Source organism: Pogona vitticeps, chromosome 2 (genome assembly GCF_051106095.1).
Source record: "Pogona vitticeps strain Pit_001003342236 chromosome 2, PviZW2.1, whole genome shotgun sequence".
NCBI lineage: Eukaryota > Metazoa > Chordata > Lepidosauria > Squamata > Agamidae > Pogona > Pogona vitticeps.
Genome location: NC_135784.1, coordinates 289,758,065 through 289,778,548, shown reverse-complemented (window position 1 = coordinate 289,778,548; position 20,484 = coordinate 289,758,065). Strand labels below are relative to the sequence as shown.

The window sequence follows — 20,484 nt, the reverse complement described above, 5'->3', positions numbered from 1 at the left end:
ATGCCATAGTTCACCATCGCTGGTATAATCAATTCCTCCTCCTTATGAGTTCCATAGGCTAATATGGATGCACTGATGGGAGCTGTAGTCTAAATCAACTGTCCCCTTATACTGTGTTTTTAGTATACTTTTAATATGCTTATATTTGGTATACTACAGCACTAGCAATTGTCTGCCATAGGTACATCAACCGATAGATGTATCTCAGTTCCTCTGAAAAGCTGTCTAAGCTAGTGCTAAACATTAAGAATGGAAAAACCTGCACCCTTTAATTTCCAGTTTTAAAGCTTGTTTTCTCCAAACTTTGGGGATTGTTTTGGAAAGATCTTTTATATTCATATTCATATATATTTTATGTAATTTCTCCTGAATCATATTTTTATATACATATTTTTATATGCTATGTCTTCCTGTTTTGCATATGATTTCCTCACATATCCATTTTGAAAGCAAATTTCTCTAATACATTGTAATTTTGAACATTAACTTATGCTTACATAATAATTTCTATATGCATTATCTTTTACTTCATATGTGCACTTCCATAGACATTTTAAATTGAACTTTAAATGCATGGTATGCATTTTAAACAGCACTTCTGTATGTATTTTTAAACTGGAAAAACTCTCTTGAAAATTTTGAAGAAATATGAGCATTGAATAATAACTGAGTTTCTATTAAAATTAAAATATAAATGACAAAATTTCTTTTCCCTTTTGTAATGCATTTTTGTAGAGCATTCAGGCTTGGACAGAATGATAACCACAGTCTTGGCAGGAGCCAGTTTCTGAAACAGAATAAGGGGAAAAAGCTTTAGTCTAATCCTCCAATAACTCAATCACTCAGCCTACATAGTAAGATTATACAAAGGACTACACTGCAAATTCTACAGCTTTAAATAAGAATGTACACAATATTGTATCACGCACATTAGTGGTGGCGAACATGATCCCACCACTTAAAGCCCATCGATTTCTGAAATGCATAATTAGGGCTTAAAAGCAGCTCTAGGTTTGCGATTTAACCTAATGTGAAATTGAACTGACAGTGCATTCTAGTAAACTTCAGAACTTGGTTAAGTATAAATAGTAGTAAGAGAGTGACATCTAGTGTCCTTTGAAAGCTATTGAGAACCAGCTGAAGCACACAACTGGAAATATTAGAACTACAGCCCTGACCTTATGGTATTCTGCAGGGGAAAATACCAGCCAAGTGTGGTATGTTCAGCTCATGCAAAGTAGGCAGACATAGCACTTAATGAAAACTAGAATTATTACTGAATGCCTGAAGTTAACCCCTATTTATAAAATCAATTACCAGCAGGCATGGCAGCCAGGGACGTATAGAGAGACGCAGCAGTGCATGTACCTCAAATGTGCACCCTTTCTTCAGCTACCATTCTGCCCCTCCTAGATTAAACTCAAGGAAAAGTTTTTTCCTCCCCAGAACATCTGTGAATTTTGAAGGAACAGCATAAAATGCCAGGAGCATAATTGGGGGTGGGAGAGGAAACAGGACAGACTAATTGCCTCTCAAAATGGATGGAGAGTCTAGGCCCCAATCACATGGACAAATGGGTCACTCGGAAGTCTCTTAATAGGATAGTGAGTGGAGTCGGCAGAGCAAAAATGACCCTAAGAATACATTGGGCTTCGCGAATACATTGACCCTAAAAAAATTGGGCTTTTGTACCAACACAGTTCTTTGTAAGTGCAGAGAAGAACAGGAAATGTTACACCTTTGTCATTGTACTCTGTGCCCCCTAACAAGTACTACGGATGCATTGGTGTTAGCTGCCTAAAATGCTCTTGATCTTGCCAGTTATTGAGCAAAAATTATTAGACATATTTATTAATTGTACTCTGGTGCATCTGACACAAGCAAAGAAAGAAAAAATATGTTATGTGTCTGAAAAAAACAAACAGTATCCCAGAGGTGTTTCAAATACCATGTAATACAGTACACTAGAAATATCTTCCTGTATTTTCTCAGGGCCATTTCATTCTAATTGATCCTACAATGCAATAGCTTTATGTTTCAGTTGTTACTTTCTGCTGTTTTCCATTACTATTACTACATATGTTATTTGGTATTTAAGTAGGAAGAGTGCAGTATGCTAGCACCATGTACATCAATGCAGTGTACCATTAACATTAGCACACTCTCTGTCCTGTTGTGCCTGGATCTGGATTGTCTTCACCGCTTGTTGAACCATTACAATGAACACAATGGGTCTGGTGTTGGTGTACCATTCCCCCCATGAACCAATATACTTCCTCCAAGATCTGGGCAGTGTACACACACACACACACACACACACACAGAGAGAGAGAGAGAGAGAGAGAGAGAGAGAGAGAGAGAGAGAGAGAGAGAGAGAGAGAAAGTACATATACATACAGGAGGCAAACTTGCTATGGAGCAGGTCTTCAGTTTGCCAGCCAGGACCACCGCTTTAAGCTGGAAAAAATGCTGTTCTTCCTCTATGGAATGGCTCAATGACTTAGATCTGTTCTAGACTCTCTCTTCATAAGGCCCTCTGTCATACATACCAAGCCCTGGAACACTGTGATCGCTTGGCTAAGGATGGCTGTCGCCCCAGTAAGGACCTGTGGTGCACTCGGAAATCTTTGGAGGACACAGACCACTTGACCCATGATGTCCCTTCTTCTCTTCCCAGAGGAGCAGCTATGCCAATGGAAGTCTCCAGTGTCAATTAATGGAGTGCCCTTTGCTGCTCCAACATTCATTCAAACAGAGAGGAAGTGTAGTTCCGTCGAATTGCCACATCCCAGATTGGCTGGTGCAGTGGCAATCACAATTTTTCTTACTTCTATTACAACTCACTGCCCCAGGCACTGTGGTGAAAATGCCCTGCCACCTTTCTGGCCCACTCCTATTATATTAGATATGCATGTGTCTTCCATAGCCTGTAATATGCCCAAACAACTAGGTTGGAAGGGTGGGACATTCACGGCACTTCTTTCATCTTCCTAGCCTACACTGCTGCCACCATCTTTGCTCCATTGTGTGACAGACCTTGTTTTTCTGCAGGTAGAGTGCTGCAGTGTGCCGTTTAGAGCCTCTTGAGTGCTGTGAGCTGTGTAGCTGCCCTCCACCACAGTCATGTTCAACAGGGCCCACTTGTATCCTGCCCTTGTGTGTTGCCCTATGCCTGGCAACACCCTGCAGCTAAGGGTCACTTGGGATGGCAATTGTTAATAGGCTGCCACACTTCTACCATAAATCTACAAAAACCAGTGTTCCCCACCAGAAAGAATGGCTATAATTTTCCCTAATCCAGCATTTCTCAAACTGGGGTCCCCAGATGTACTTGGGCTGCACTTCCCAGACGTTTTCATCACTTGCTCTGCTGGCTAGGATTTCTGGGAGTTATAGTCCAGGAACATCTGGGGACCCAAGGTTGAGACCTACTGCTCTAGGGAACAAGCAATCCTGGCATTTTTACATTTGCAGAAGGCCTTTTCCTGCACCCCTCCAAGCTCTTCCAGGATAGCTTGTAACTTATTATTGAAATGTAGGGCTGTCATTTGCTGCCTCCCACCGTTTGCTATTTGAACATCTATCTCTCTGCTTCCCTAGGCTGGTGGCTTAACATCTCTTACCCTTCACAATAAGGAAGCCACTTGCCTCCACAGTACCCACGTCATTTGCCAGTAGCAATGGCTTTTCCTGAGTCTTCAGGTGGCTGAGCATGCCACTGTTGGAGAAGTGGCCCAAGTGCTGCCTATGCTTGAGCATTTTCCTGCCGAGCATACACTCAGCCATGCAAGCATCTGTTGCACTTTTGAAATTGCTTCCAGATCGCTGACTTTTTGGGAGCTCCTGGATTTTTTTATTTTTTTATTTTTTTTGCTGCATGCTTCTAACTGGAATTGCTAACTTGTCATCACTATTGGTTCCAACAAGTGCAGCCGGAGGGGCAGAGGTGATTTCAGTGTCCCGTGCTTCTGAAATAGTGCCGACCTGAGTCCCCCACAATCTTCTCCTCTCCCACTTATATACTTGAAGGAGAATTCCCTACCAGCCACAGTACTGCTTTGCAAATGAGAGATTTGCTGGGAACGGAGGTAGACGGTAAGCCCTTTTTGAATATGATGGAACCACATGGTATGAATATGGAAGGCATATTCCCTGGCAGGATTGCACAAAGACATCCCTGGAACCTGTCCGAGGTTCACTTATATCTGTTCCACCTTGAACCAGAGCGTTCTCTGCTACCTCCTTGGCAGAGATATACATACCCTGTATTGCTGCACTGCTGTCAGTGCTAAACAAGGTAGCTGGGTGACAGATTTTGTTTTTGTGGCTCACAATAGCAGTTGTAAACCTTTTCTTCTCCCTCCAGGGGGTGCAGGCAACATTCCTGCAACCTTTCCCAAGTGCTTACTTCTTCTACTACATCTATGTTTCATACTGCCTGCAGACTCTACCCAAAAACAGTATCTGATTCTGCTACTGCAGAACACAGATCTTTCCAATGAAAACCGCACACACATCTATTAATTTAATATATATGTCTAAATGTACCAAAATATTATTCTCCTGCCTGATATACCCCAAAGCAGGGGTCATCAACCCCCGGTCCGTGGCCCGGTGCCAGTCCGTGGGCTTGCTGGAACTGGGTCACAGATACAGATCTCTGCCCCCTTGCCTGCGCGATGGGCATGGCGCATCCGCAGTGGGTATGTCACGCTCGCAGGGGGGGCATGTCGCACTCCTGCGGTGGGTGTGTCACGCACACCCCCTGTGCAAACACAGAGGTGCCCCCACCCCTCCTGCACATGAAGCTTGCTCCCCCCAACAGGTCCGCTGCCCAAAAAGGTTGGGGTCTGCTGCCCCAAAGGGACCTAAACCTACAATATTTCCCTGTTGATTTATAATGATTTAATGTATGAATCTATTAATCCTAAATCTTATCCCTAACTATATTAAATAAACAATATACAATGAGATGCAGAGAATGTAAGAATGCAAATGCAAACTGAATGGTCAGAAAAGGACACAAAGAAAATTGCTGCAATGCAGGCTTTCATCAAATCATGTCCTAACAGCAAATGTTCAGGGGATGTATAAACAGCTGTGCCCAACTTTCAATTGGAAAGAACCAATGTGAAAAAATATATATTGGTGTTTGTGTCTGCTTCTAGAATTCATAGACATAATTTACAGGTTTTGCTGCTACCTGAGCCTCCTCCCTTGGGAAACTCATGGCAACCCCAATCAAGAGAAATGGAGTCTTCTGCCCACACTATCCAGGACATTCTACAATGCCTGGGAAATAGGTTTAAATTTTCCCTTTAGCAAGGAGAAACTTAGCCTTTTGTTTCCTAATCTACAGGAATAAATGAGACTCTGAATGTTAGGAATTATTATTACAGATATTTGGAACTATCAAATCTGGATTCAGATATATTCAGAACTATCCAAATATGGCATTATTTGGTGAATTATGAAAATATTTGAATCTGAATGCACATCCCTAGTTTCTAGCCAGTGATATCCACTGGAATTGTGGTATGTTACTGTAACAATCACCCTGCTTTGGCTCAGGTAGAATATTACAGTGGTGCCTCAACTTACGAACGTCCCAACTTATGACCATTTCGAGTTACGACTGGCTCCGGTTGCAAAATTTTGTTTCGACTTGCAGCTGGAGCTTCCAGTTACGAACAGAAAAAGGCAAGGAAAAAGGCGGGAAATTCAAATTGCTAACCGTTGGTAGGAGAAGAGGCTGCTTCTTTGTAGCTCTTTTGCCCCAGCAGTTAGAGGGTGTGTGATCAGAAGAGGCTTCGAACTGCCTGGTAAGGTGCTGCTTTCTGCTTTTTAAAAACTGTTCTGGGTGGGTTTTGCAGGTTGGGTTTGGGCTGGTGGGTTATGTTTCTGTGCTGTGTTGTTGTTTTGGTTTTTGGGGTTTTTTTGCAGCCCCAGCGTGGGGCTTGCTCCGTTGTTTATTATTATTATTATTATTATTTTGCAGCCTTCGGGGCTTGCTCTGTTTATTTTTGGTTGTTTTTTTAAAAAGCCCCTGATGGGGCTTTCTGTGTGCTTTTTTAAAAAAATGCTGGAACGGATTAATCGCGTTCCAATGCATTTCAATGGGAAATAGTGCTTCGACTTACGACCCTTTCGAGTTACATCCATCTTCTGGAACGGATTATGGTCGTAAATTGAGGCACCACTGTATTGGCATGTACCAGTGGGAGCTGTTGGGAGGTGGAGCCTGACAAACTAGAAGGGAGGTCAAAGTCTAGTCAGTTCAGTCAGAGAGAGAGAGAGAGAGAAAGAGAGAGTTTGGAGTTTGAGGCAGAGAGAGTGTTTAAGGAGTGATTATTCAGAGTGTCACTTGTATTAATTAAGATAGAAAAGGTTAAAGTAAAATACTGAAGCTTTGTGTAACTTTAAGAATGTGCTTAACAACTATTCCTAAAACAACTTGTAATCAATAAACCTGTTTCTGTTTAAAAGTTAAGTACTGAATGGACCTCAGTCTTTCATAGGAAATACAGTGGGGTCTCTACTTAAGAACGTCCCTACTTAAGAACAATCCAACTTAAGAACAGCTCCATTTGCTGAATTTTGCTTCTACTTGAGAACAGAAATCCAAGATAAGAACAGGAAAAAAAACTTTCCTGCTCTTTTTTTAACCTTAGGTCATCTTAGGTTAAAAAAAAATTCTCCCCCTAGTGGTAGAGTACGTATTAACCGGCTTTGCATTAGTTCCTATGGGAACTAATGCTTCAATGTACGAACGCACCTCTACATAACAAAAAAAACAGCCAGAACAGATTAATTGGTTTTCAGTCCATTCCTATGGGAAATTTTGCTTCAACTTAAGAACGTTTCAACTTAAGAACACCATTCCAAAATGGATTAAGTTCTTAAGTAGAGGTTCCACTGTAGTTTCTATGGACGGAAAAGAGCAGATACGGATTAAATGGTTTTCAGTGCATTCCTATGGGAAATGCAGATTCAACATAAGAACTTTTCAACTTGAGAACCACCTTCCAATACGGATTAAGTTCTTAAGTAGAGACCCCACTGTATAGGTTGATAAAGAGATCAACTGGTGGCAGCATGTTAAAGGGCGTGGTGGGATACTCATGTGAGACCTGTGTTTGGTGAAACAAGCAGGGGCCATGAGGTAAACGCCACAGTTACCAACAACTGGTTTTCAGTGACTCCACTGTGTTGACAAAAATAAAGTCTTATAGCACTCTGCATCTCAAAAATCTGAGATGAGAAGACATCAAGCTAGCAACTTTCTATGCTAAGTGGGCATAATCTTGTTTCAGTCCTTGGATGGCAGACCTCTTCAGAATCCCATGTACTGCTGGAAGTACAGTACTAGTGTAAAAATATAGATTCTAATTAAAACAAATGCAGTACTTCATTGAGTAATCAACCTTGTTTTGTCCAATTAGGACTCCCCACCAAAAATGCACAGAATTGCAGCATTAGTATTTCAATGTGCATATTGTGTTCTTAATTTTCATCTGACTTATTTATAGCAACTCTCATCATCATCTTAGATCTGCAGAGCTAGAAGTGATCCTTATGATCATTGAACACAACCCCTGTCAGGGAGGAACAGCAGGGAATCAAACTCCCAACCAGATGCCTAAACCACTGAGCTATCCCCGCAGAATAGACCCTTCCATGTAAACATGCCTGGATTTGGATTTGCAGGTTGAAACTAAGCCCGCAGTCCGTTGCATATTGAATTCTAGCACTGTTTCCCATAAATCAGAAATGGGGAAATCTTGGATCTTCAGAGCACAACTCCCAGAATCGATCACCACTGTCCATGTAGGCTGAGAAGTCGAGAATAGATCTCACCCTTTCACTTTACTTATGGAGAAAATAGCGAGTGCCTTTAAAAAAGCGTATTGTGCTTATATTTGCAACTGAATTATTATTCTTTCTGTTTGAACGTTTTGCCCAGAACATTGAGTACATGAAGAAACAAAGGATGGACGCACACATTGGAAGGATATGCTCCTCCGTCCAGCGTGCATTACAGTCCACATAGTGCCATTCCTCCTCTTCCCATTCTAGCAACACGCGAGCTATAATACAAAAAAAAAAAGCCCCAAAGGAGCATGCGCAACAGCCCTTCCGCTTCCAAGAGCAGCGGCGGCTGCAGCCCGACCTTTATTCTATGACCGCTTCGGCGCGATCGGGTTTCCTGCCAAGTCACGTGGGGCGGCTCGCATCCAATCGCGTCACTCCGCTCGCGGGAAGGTGACTTTTGTCCCACCCCTTTCCCGTTCCAAGCGGGGAAGATGGCTGCGCCCAGAGCCCTGCGGTTGCTGAGAGACGCTCGCCTGGGCCGGGGTTTGCACACCGAGACTCTGACGGCGCCGGCTTCTAACGACCCCGTTTCTGACTCCACCGCCGCCGCCGCCGCCGCCGCTTCTTCTTCCTCCTCTGAGTCCCTGTATCCGCCGGTGGTGCCTTCTCTGACCGCTAAAAGTAAGGCGGCGGCGCAGCGGCGCTACCAGGAGTTCCTGCGGAAGATTCACGACGCGCCCTCCGTGGAGGAGAAGCTGCGCTTCCTGACGTGTCTGCAGCGGCCCAAATACATCGTCCACCCGCAGTCGTGGGCGATCAATGCGGACCGCTGGTATCAGGATTACACCAAGACGGCCTTCGTGCCGGGGCTGCCCGACCCGGTGGCGTTGACGGAGGAGGAGAAAGGCGGGGAAGTGGGAGGCGGAGGCTTGGACCTGGCCGAGCTCCGCTCCTTGACCTGCGACGTGCTGCTCCAGGAGTTTTACTACCAGCGCAAGCGGCGGCCCCGTCTCTTCCGTGCCAACGAGCAGGGCCCGGGAGCCGTCCTCACCCACCTGGTGCCAGCCCTGACGGCCCACTTGGCGGGCCTCAACCCGGCCCTCGAGGCTTCCTCCACCTTGGGTGCGTCTCCTGGTCGCCGCGCAGGGGTGGGCTGTGGCAGAGAGACGATGCTTTGAGGGAGAGGATTGCATCCTGACAGGCGGACCGTTGAGGCACGCTTACTGAGGAGAATAGGCGTTGCTTTCTGAGCAGTGCTGGACGGATTGCCCGGTTTGCAGCACGTCCTTGAAGGGCATAAGCAAAAGCAGCTGCTGAGGGACCAAAATGAAAATAGTTTCTCTGTAACACGTATTGGTGGCCTCTTTACCTGTGAGGTAACAGTACTTCATTTGCAGCAGATCAGTGTTATTCTCATATTATTGGTGAGGCGGAGGCTGAGAGAGAATTGCCCTTAGAAGTGTTATGGATACAGCACACACGTCTGCAGATGAGTCGTGTCTTAGGCACAGAAGGCTCTGCTTTTCAAGTGGCATACGTTCCTCTGATTATCAGAGGATTCTACAGCTGTGCATAATATAGGAGAGGCGTATTATGATGGTCCACCCTCAAAGACTGATGGATCCTGTTGATTTCCAAAGTGTCCTAAGGGAGCTTCCATCTGAGATGGTTGTTGCTCATGTGTGTTCTTATTCACTGGTGTTAACGGGTGACCTGAGCTGTTGTCATGATTGCGCCCTAAGCACCCTCTTCATTGGTGAGCTGTGCCTTCTCTGTGGTTCATGGAGGAGTTAACAGTGATGAGACACTTACGAAGAAGACTAGAGTGGAGATGGAGGAAACCTATGGAGTTCGATTTGGTGGCTATTAGGGAAGCATTTAGAAGGTATCTCAAGACCACTTAAAAAGCCACAATAACTAGCTAATTGAGGCTGCTTCTAACCAGCAGGTGAAGCCTTTCAACGCAGTTCATGGCTTTATCTTCCCCACAGAAAAAGTTTTTACAGTATATCCAAATGCAGATGACTGCAACCAGCCCTCTAAAAGTCTGTTTTAGTTGTAAGGTAGAATGTATTTGTTGGGACTGTACTCCTTTTTGGTACCAAGATCTGAAGGAGATGTCCACTGTAAAGCAAAAAGTGTAACTGTACCAAGTAGTCAAGAATAAGTTGGAGTAGGGTGTGGATGAGGCATTTCATGTTGCAAAGCCACCACCTCTTCCTCATTGTGGTTCTTAAATTTAGCAAAGGACCATGGAATGGGTTATCTGTGAAGATTCTCCATCATCCAGGTGTGGTTATGTACAATCGTTAATACAAGAGCACCATGTACCTTTCTGTTTAAAGGAAACCATTATAATGCCCATTCCAAAGAAACCAAATTCAGTAACATATTGTTTTAATAATTATTGGACCATTGCCAATATTTCATTCTTGTGTAAGTTAATCAAGAGCAGTGGTTCTTAACCTTTGTTACTCGGATGTTTTTGAACTGCAACTCCCAGAAACCCCAGCCAGCACAGTTGGTGGTGAAGGCTTCTGGGAGTTGCAGTCCAAAACTCCTGAGTAACCCAAGGTTAAGAACCAGTGATCAAGAGGATGGTGGCTGACTAGTTGCAGGCATTCTTGGGTAGAATGAATAGCCTAGATCCATTTCATTCGGGGTTCAGATTGCACCATGGAAACAAAACAGCATTAGTTGCCCGGCAAGATGATCTTCTGAGGAAGGCAGATGGGGGCGTATCTATATGAAGCTTCTGGGAGAAGTTATATGGAGTCACTGTTCTGAGTAATTATGGCTTCCATTTTATGAAATGAAAATTTTGCCAGCGGGCCAAGTATATTTAGTAATTTATTTTTGACTACAAGTGGGTCTAAAAGCATTCTTTTTGTTTCAGACTACAAACCAGAGGTAAATTTCTATTGGTTGCGTGGTGAAACAGTGGTTCTTCGTGGACATCGGACAGGCAGGATAGACCCACTGAGATTTCAGATTGACGACAAACCCCACTGTCAGATTCGTATAAGAAAGCAACTTCCAGAGGTATGTGCTCAGCAATTAGGTGATTTGGAGAGAGATTCAAAGACAGACAAATGAAAGTCCTGCTGCACTCTCATTTGTAATTCAAATGAATTACATCCTCTTCTGTGCATCTACAAGTTTTTCTGATATACTCACAAAACGCACCCTGTGGATATCTGCATCCTCACAATAAACTATGAGATTAGGTTTCCATGCTGAAGCCCCAGGGTACTCCCCAAGTTTGCAGCCTTAGTATCATGAACACATGAAGTTCATATTGCTAAATTGATAAATAGAATTGCCATTATTGACAGCTTCATGAAATATGATTTTCATTAAAACCAAACTTACAAACCTATTGATATTTCAGGTTTAAGGGAACTAGGCAGAAAATGGGACTGGAATAAAGTACTCTGTGAAAAAAATAGATTATTATTGAGATCACACAGACTTCTGATCACTATGGTACAATATTGCCTTTAATTAAAACTAAGGCACAGATTTGGGCAAATTTAGCCCCTATGTCCCAGTTTAAGTCACAACGAGTATGTCTTTTTGAATGGAGAAAAACCAGAACTAGGTCATGTAAATATATTTATTTATATCCATTTTGGAACCCATGGAGAATTCCATTATTGCTGCTGTAGAAGCATGCAACAGTAGATATTGTGTGGAACCAGCATTCAACTTTCCATAAGCCAACTCAAAAAATAGGGGTGCCGCAAACAAAAAATTATATGTAGCAGAGTCTGCTCTTGCTCTGTGCCAAATTGGGACGTCTGGGCAAAGTATTTTCAAGTTATGCTTTCTTAAAAAATAGCACTGTTTTACCCCTGTGCAGAACCAAGTGACTAGGAACTTGACTGATTTTAAACATTGAGGCCAAATTTGCATACCTGGAGAAAAACTTAGTTGAGTCACTTTTTTTCCACAGGAATTCAGCTATTCATGGCTCTAATAGAGTGGTACAAATTAGTGGTTTTGAAATTACCCACTTTCTTATGAACTGAAAATATTCTAAAAGAAGTCAACTTTTGTCCCCACCAGGGCATTCACTGTGAAAAAAAGTAGTTAAGTCCTTCCTGACCAAACTTTCTTAATTTCTTCCTGTGAAAATATTTTAAAAGATTTTTTTTTAAAAAAAAGAATATTCAGGAAATTGGAACATAGTTTCCCAGTCTGCATTTTGTGAGCAGGCATGGCAATATTAGTTTAACCAAGAGGTTAAAGAGTGTGTATGTTTCTCCATTGTGTTGTACCTACTCACACTTTTGCTTCACCATTTCAAAATATTTTGGCACAGCCACATCCCAAGGTGTTCTCACTTCTGTCTTCTCCCAGTAACTATAGTTCAGATCATATGCTCATCTCCTGGGGTAATACCACTGGGTAATTCTATAGGAGGGAAATTTCTGATTGAATTTGTGTGTAACATATATATATTTAAATTCTTTTACAAAGCCAGGAAATTAAATTCTTTTAGAAAACCCTTTGGTTTATTTATGAATGTGAGATATTTTGCTTCTGTACCTACGTATGATTCAAAAAGCCAGGAAATGGCCCAATATTGCTACACAATATTCTACCCCTATTGCCAACAAGAAAAAGGATGACAAGCTTTACATATCAAAGAGCAATCTGAATGCTGACAAAATCTGTGGCAGTAGCCAAGATTGTCTAAACTCTACAAAATAGTCTCTTCTGCTCACTAACCATTCACACTTGTTGAAAAACAGCCTTGACAGTTGCTTTGTGTTTGGTTGAGAAGTGGTTAACTGAAGGAAAAATGGAATCAGCTTCTGGAATTTTCACCTGCATGATGCAATTTTGTGAATGGTAGTGAGCAGAAATGGACATCAGGCTCCTGTTGCCACCAAAATGTTTCATGATTAGAACGGGAAAGTATTTGGTCCTCTATTTAGGTCTGTCCTGAGAAAGTTAATAATGGGAAGCAGAAGAAATGAGAAACTGAATCATGCTTGCAGCAGAGTTATGGTATATTATTAGAGAAGCTCTCCATGTTATCAGGAGAAATGAAATCTATAAATAAAACAAATAAAATAAAAGTGTTGCTCAGCTTTCCCTCTTATGCCATTCCTTAAATGTTACAATAAGGCATGCACAACTTGCGTTCTTTCTCTCTTGAAAAACAAAGCACAGTCTGATCCATATTCTGAGGTTTAAGCCTGCAAATGTGGGGAGGGCTAAATCTGTTGTGGGGACAAGGGTGTGCACATAAGCCCCATTCTTCAACCTCTCCTCTCTCCAGGAATCACTCAGTCTGCGGAGAAGTTCATACGTCTGTATGTCTAAGTGTGCTTACGTGACTACAGTGACCATGAACCCTGTCTTACCAGAATTCCTGCTCATAGGAATTTTGTCAGTGTGTTCATCCAGACATACTTACAAGATTCCTAACAGATCTTTATGTGGAACACATGAGGGAACTTGTCTGATGGGGCTTGTACCCACTTAGCCTTTCCATTTTCAGACTTAGTGCCTGAATAGGGCTTCTATGAGCCTGTCCACATTGGTATATACAGTGGGGTCTTTACTTAAGAACGTCCTTACTTAAGAACAATCCAACTTAAGAACAGCTCCATTTGCTAAATTTTGCTTCTACTTGAGAACAGAAATCCAAGATAAGAACAGGAAAAAAAAACTTTCCTGCTCTTTTTTTAACCATAGGTCATCTTAGGTTAAAAAAAAATTCTCCCCCTAGTGGTAGAGTACGTATTAACCAGCTTTGCATTAGTTCCTATGGGAACTAATGCTTCAATGTACGAACGCACCTCTACATAACAAAAAAACAGCCAGAATGGATTAATTGGTTTTCAGTCCATTCCTATGGGAAATTTTGCTTCAACTTAAGAACGTTTCACCTTAAGAACACCATTCCAAAACAGATTAAGTTCTTAAGTAGAGGTTCCACTGTAGTTTCTATGGACGGAAAAGAGCAGATACGGATTAAATGGTTTTCAGTGCATTCCTATGGGAAATGCAGATTCAACATAAGAACTTTTCAACTTGAGAACCACCTTCCAATACGGATTAAGTTCTTAAGTAGAGACCCCACTGTACTGTAATTGTGGTATATGGAATCCTGATGGCATTGTTTAGCATGGAATAAATGATCCTGTCCACTTGTGTTTGTACTTAGAACGATTCTTCCTTCCAATTTAAGAGTTATGCCGAACCTTTCTGACCCTTGCCTAGGACATGCATTCCATTTAGCAAGATTTGGAGCCCTGTAGGCTCAGGGGGCAAGCAGGGAAGAGCAGCCCAGGAGGCTGAGACTGGACTTGCTGTGGCATAGTGGCTGTGCAGTGCCTTGAAGGCTAGCATTGCCTCTACCACAGCAGCTGCAGAGATCACCTTAGTGGTAGCACCAGTAGCTGCTGCTGACAGACTGCTGGAAGCCTGTGAGCCCCTCTGACTGGTTTGCACAGATCAGTTGTCCTTGACTGCTGTAGCTGCTGTATTCTTACTCATGAGTAAGCTGGGTAAACTTATGGTTGTTCTGGGGTTTTCGGGCTCTTTGGCCATGTTCTGAAGGTTGTTCTTCCTAACGTTTTGCCAGTCTCTGTGGCCGGCATTTTCAGAGGACAGAGTGCTCTGAAGAGAACACGGCCAAAGAGACGAAAAACCCACAACAACCATTAGATCCCAGCCGTGAAAGCCTTCACTAATACATTGGGTAAACTTACTTGCAAGAAACTGGATAAACCTTGATTGAACAGCTCTTTCGCTTAGAAGAAGGGAGTAATTGATAGCTGATTGGGCTGCAAGGGGTCGTTTGCTGTGGGGACAGGAGGAACGCACCAAATGGCACAGCTCTTCTCCTGTGCACCTTAACAGGCCCTTTGTAGGCCAAACCACCCCTCACCCAAAACAGCCACTCTGGACAGGACCCATATCAGCAAATGATATGTGTCTTACATAAACACTTAATGAAATCATATCTCGGTCTAGATATAAATCACAACATTTAACATAATTTAGCTTTAAGTTGTTTGCATTGTGATTGGAATCTGTGATGGTGGTGGTTATTACTGACGTTTTTATTCTGAACTAACTTGTTCCTTCCAAGTTTATGCCTCTGGACTATGTGGATCCTGGAGATATTCCTGCCATTAAGCTTTTACCCGATAGACTACCATTGTTCCAAAAACAGTATTACAACAAAATATTCATAGGTAAGAGTGTCATGTCAGTACACTAATACTGTGTTTCCCTGAAAATAAGATAGGGTCTTATATTAGTTTTTGCTCCCCCCCCCCAAAAAAAAAACTGCATTAGGGCTTCTTTTCAGGGGATGCTTTATTTTTTTCATGTACAATCTATGTTTATTCAAATACAGTCATGTCGTCTTCTGGTTGTTGCACAATGGTGGAGAGCGGGCTTTCACTTAACTAGGGTTTATTTGGGGGTAGGGTTTATAAGCATCCTGAAAAATCATACTAGTGCTTATTTTCAAGTTAGGTCTTATTTTCAGGGAAACAGGATATAGAGTATGTTACAGGACTTTGTAAACAACTTCTAAAGTGTTTTAATGTATTTGTTTATTTTTGAATTTGTTGTTGCATTTATGTCTTTCTTTTTTCAAATGAATTCAAGACATGGTTTTCCTCCTCCACCTTATCCTCACAGTAACTGTTTGAACTCAGCATTGATATAATGACTTGGTTCTAATATTAAATAAAAGGGATTTGATGCTTTTATTATTTGAGAAAAAAAAATCTTAAAACGTATTTGTCAGGCAAGCAATTTTTACCTGCTTATTATATATTGTAGACAGCAAAGCAAGAGAACAGTGGCTTTCTTAGATGCATTGTGAGATTGTGGCTGGGGTCGTTTAAGTTTAAGTAACCTTGGGTTACTTAGGAGTTTTGGACTGCAACTCCCAGAAGCCTTCATCACCAACTGTGCTGGCTGGGGTTTCTGGGAGTAACAAAGGTTAAGAACCACTGGTTTAAGTGAGGCATTTATGACCTTTAATTAATTATTAGCTTCTGTCATGCTAAGTTACCTTTTCTTCGTGAAGTAAATTGCTTGAATAGGATGCCAGCTTTTAATTTTTTGGAAAAAAGTTACTTTCAATTATTCCACATTGATAAAAAGCTTAAAATAGTATGTAATAATAAGATATTTTGAATAACCAGTAACTATTTGTATTTCTGAATTATGTGTGCCAGCATTCTCATATTTGAATTAGTGGCGTGAATCCTACTGTTTAAATATGTTGGCAATAGTGCTGTGGCATAAATAGGTATGGTGAACTGCCACAAGTCTATGAGTCACTGCTTGTATCCCTTGGCATATGCCAGGTGCCTGTGTTAGTTCTCACCAAGAGATATAAATGGCAGCTCACTGACTAGCAGATATTTGCAAAACTAGACTTTACGCAATTGTAGTTAAGGGTGCCATAACTAACCAATAGGATTATGGCCAATGTGCTTTCTAATCTAGCATGTTTGCCTAGAATTTTGAGATTATAACAAATTAGAAGGCTATAGTGGGATAAAGTGTTACATTGCTTAGGCCTTCTGAATATTCTTTATGGGAAAGAATCTGGAATAATTCTTTCTCTTATGGGATTTAGGATCACAGCTAGGAGATCCATACACCTATGGACATACCCAGTTTCACCTGCTTCCTGATAAGGTGGAAAGGAGTAGACTTATAGCATTGAATCGTAGCGATCAGATTGAAGTACCTTTTCGAGCTAATGCTATTGCAAGTCTTTTTGCCTGGACTGGAGCACAAGCAATGTATCAAGGTAAGTCAGCAGTTAAAATTTAATAAAATTCTTTATAGTGCTAATTGAAACCAATTCAGCAAATACTGTAGGTTAGGAGATTGTGCTAACTTGCAGATCTAATAGAGATGTGCATGGCAAAAATGTGGTGTCACTTTTTTCCCTTTTTTGTTTTTTAGGTTCTTTCAGGGGTTTTGGTTTAATTTTCAACTCTCTCGTGTGCCAGCATTTTAATTAAATATGAATGTGACCTGCTGTTTCATGTTCTTTTGTTTAATTTTTCCTGATTCGTGTTCTGTTTGTCCTAGAAAACCTGTAAAAAGTATCTGAAAAAAAGCAAAGGCAAAAAAACAGAGAATCTCTACTCCGGAGGCAGGCAGCAACAGTACAACCAAAGCCCACACACCAAAATATATATGCCTTTAAAGACTTAGAGTGAATTAACCAAATATTTTTGTTAAAAAAACAGAGAAAGCATCCACCCTCACCCCCCTACACAGAGAAAGAAATGGCAAAATAAAATGCAGATGCAGAGGTCTCCCTCCCAAAACCGAAGAAAATCAAGCAACCAAATAAAGGCAGAAAATACCAGCAACACCCCACTCAACCCAATATGACTAGAATACAGGAATATATCCCCCACCAATTGGTTTCTTATCTCTGAATCCAGTGTGGCAGTGGCCAGAAAAAAAAATCCAACAAAGGAAAGAAATAAAGCCAAAAAAGCCAAAGAATGTGGGGTGGGAATAATACCAAGGAGGTGAGAAAAACATGCCAGGCTCGAATATAAAGAAGGCAGAGGCAGATAGGGACTAGGGCACAAGACTGTGATTGCCAGGAGCTTTCTCATGCCAGAAGGAATGAGTGGAGTGGAGTGAAATAAAGAAGGAGCAGTAGAACATCCCCCACTGAGGCCTCTTGCAGCTTGAAAATCCCCAACCACCCCTTCCTCATGGATGTCCTGATTGGCTGCTGACAGTGGCCCTCCCATTGTTACTAGATGAATTTTTTCCACAGGCTATTTGATAAGCAAGGGGTAAAAGAAAAAGGGCAGATGAAAAAGGAAAAACTGAGTGAACATGAAACTTTCATATCCCTTTCCTTTGTTAAAACAAAGCATTTGGGTTTAAGATCCTCTTAATCCTCTTAAGAAATCAGTGAAAGAGCAGGAAAACAAAAGTAAAGAGCCTCTTTCATGCCCCCCCATGTTAACACAAAAGTCCTATCTCTAATATCTTGTTCTTGAAAGATTTCTGTAATCTTAAACTATAAAAACTGAAATTGGTAAGGAAACATCATTTTATGGGCTGGAGTAATGAGTGGTGCTAATCTGTGAGTTGGTGTGTTCCCTTGTAGGATCAAGAATCTCTTGTATGTACTTTTACCAGTTTGGAAGCTGTCTCACAATCCTGTTGCTTTCATATTTGGTCAGAGGATTTTAGGATATGCATCCCTCTCAAACTCCAATTTGCATCCCTATGCATTTTCTTTAATGTTTTGCTTTTTTGTTGATAAGCAACTTATTTTGTTCAGCTGCTTCCTCTTTTCTCCCTGTCTTTTCTCTCAGGATTTTGGAGTGAGGCAGATGTGACGCAGCCCTTTGTATCACAGGCTGTGATTACCTCTGGAAGATATTTCGCCTTCTTTTGTTACCAGTTGAATACCTTGGCTTTAACTGTTGGAGCTGACAAATCTAACCCAAGAAAGAATATTTGTTGGGGAACTGAAAGCAAGCCTCTGTATGAAGCCATAGAAGACAATGATGTGAAGGGTTTTAATGACGAAGTACTGCTTCAATTGGTTAAATTGCTCTTAAATAGACCAAAGGAATTATAACTTAATTCCAAATAATCCAAGTTTTCTTAAAATACTAAAAATACAATGCCAGTAGTAACATTGTGTCTGAAATGTTAAAAAGTGCAATCATTTTGATACTATTCCAATACAGTTCTATTTGAAGTGAATTGGAGTTGTACATGAGCATTGTTGATACTTGCCTTGGATCATGTATTTGTTTATGAGTAGACAAGCCTGTGCAGCTATTTCAATGAAATATCAAAGCCAATATCTGCTGTGTGTGGTGTTTTATTTTGAAATATGACAAAATAATTCACAGCTCTTAGACATATAAGGTAAATGTTCCCCTTGACATTTAGTCCAGTTGTGTCTGACTCTAGGGGGCAGTGCTCATCCCCATTTCCAAGCCATAGAGCCAGCGTTTGTCCATAGACAGTTTCTGTGGTCACGTGATCAGAGCGACTAGACACAGAACGCCATTACCTTCCCACTGTGGTGGCACCTATTTATCTACTTGCAATTTTACATGTTTTCGAACTGCTAAGTTGGCAGGAACTGGGACAAGCGATGGGAGCTCACTCCGTCATGTGGATTTGATCTTACAACTGTTGGTCTTCTGACCTTGTGACACAGAGGCTTCTGCATTTTAACCCGCAGCGCCACCACGACCCTTAGACATATAAATATCATGCTATTAAGAATCCATACTTTTTTTCATCACAGTGTTTTAGTAAGCATACTTTCTCCATCCTTTGTATATAAGTATAAGTGATTGGCATGGAATCACCAAATGGGCAATACCAAAATCAGATTGATTATATTTTCTGCAGCCAAAGATGGAGAAGCTCTATACAGTCAGCAAAAACAAGACCTGGAGCTGATTGTGGCTCTGATCAGCAGCTTCTTATAGCAAAACCCAAGTGTAAACTGAAGAAAGTAGGAAAAACCACTGGGCTAGTTAGATGTAATCTAAACCAAATCCCTTATGAATACACAGTGGAAGTGGAGAACAGATTTAAGGAACTAGACTTGGTGGACAGGGTGCCTGAAGAACTATGGTTGGAGGCTTGTAACATTGTACAGGAGGCAGCAACAAAAACCACCCCAAAGAAACGGAAATGCAAGAAAGCAAAGTGGGTGTCCAACGAGGCCTTACAAATAGCAGAGAAGAGAAGGGAGACAAAATGCAGGGAGATAGGGAAAGTTAGAAAATTGAAAGCAGACTTCCAAAGAATAGCAAGGAGAGACAAGAGGGCCTTCTTAAATGAACAGTGCAAAGATATAGAGGAAAATAATAGAAAGGGAAAAACCAGAGATCTGTTCAAGAAAATTGGAGATATTAAAGGAACCTTTTGTGCAAAGATGGACATGATAAAGGACAAAATGGGAGGGACCTCACAGAAGCAGAAGACATCAAGAAGAGGTGGCAAGAATAAACAGAAGAATTATACCAGAAAGATCCGGATGTCCCAGACAACCTAGATAGTGTGGTTGCTGACCTTGAGCCAAACATCTTGGAGAGTGAAGTCAAGTGGGCCTTAGAAAGCATGGCTAACAACAAGGCCAGTGGAAGTGATGGCATTCCAGTTGAAATATTTAAAATCTTAAAAGATGACACTGTTAAGATGCTACACTTAATATGCCAGCAAGTTTGGAAAACTCCAGAGGATTGGAAAAGATTGGTCTACATCCCAGTCTCAAAGAAGGGTGGTGCCAAAAATGCTTCAAATACTGTACAGTTGCACTCATTTCCCACGCTAGCAGGGTTATACTCAAAATCCTACAAGGTAGGCTTCAGCAGTATGTGGACCAAGAACTCCCAGAAGTACAAGCTGGATTTCAAAGTGGCAGAGGAACTAGAGACCAAATTGCTAACATGTGCTGGATTATGGAGAAAGCCAGAGAGTTCCAGAAAAACACCTGCTTCATTGACTATGCAAAAGCCTTTGACTGTGTGGACCACAGCAAACTCTGGCAAGTTCGTAAAGAAATGGGAGTGCCTGATCACCTTATCTATCTCCTGAGAAATCTATATGTGGGACAGGAAGCAACAGTTAGAACTGGATATGGAACAACTGACTGGTTCAAAATTGGGA

The 20,484-nt window shown here is 41.6% G+C and overlaps 1 protein-coding gene across 1 annotated transcript; it reads left to right on the top strand.

Annotated features, from left to right (window-relative positions):
- The first annotated feature begins 8,258 nt into the window (after positions 1-8,258).
- On the top strand, positions 8,259-18,656 carry MRPS30 (mitochondrial ribosomal protein S30). Its single transcript, XM_020783644.3, has 5 exons — positions 8,259-8,934; positions 10,709-10,854; positions 14,924-15,029; positions 16,436-16,612; positions 18,159-18,656. Exons 1-5 carry the CDS (start codon positions 8,304-8,306, stop codon positions 18,425-18,427), a joined length of 1,329 nt encoding a protein of 442 aa, XP_020639303.3. The 5' UTR covers positions 8,259-8,303; the 3' UTR covers positions 18,428-18,656.
- The last annotated feature ends 1,828 nt before the right edge of the window (positions 18,657-20,484 follow it).

What these genes read in the sequence shown, in the direction of transcription:
- MRPS30 (XM_020783644.3), top strand. Translation starts at nt 8,304, where the DNA reads ATGGCTGCGCCCAGAGCCCTGCGGTTGCTGAGAGACGCTCGCCTGGGC. An exon ending in CGAGGCTTCCTCCACCTTGG is followed by an intron (nt 8,935 to 10,708) that starts GTGCGTCTCCTG and finishes TTTTTGTTTCAG; the next exon opens with ACTACAAACCAGAGGTAAAT. An exon ending in TTACAACAAAATATTCATAG is followed by an intron (nt 15,030 to 16,435) that starts GTAAGAGTGTCA and finishes TATGGGATTTAG; the next exon opens with GATCACAGCTAGGAGATCCA.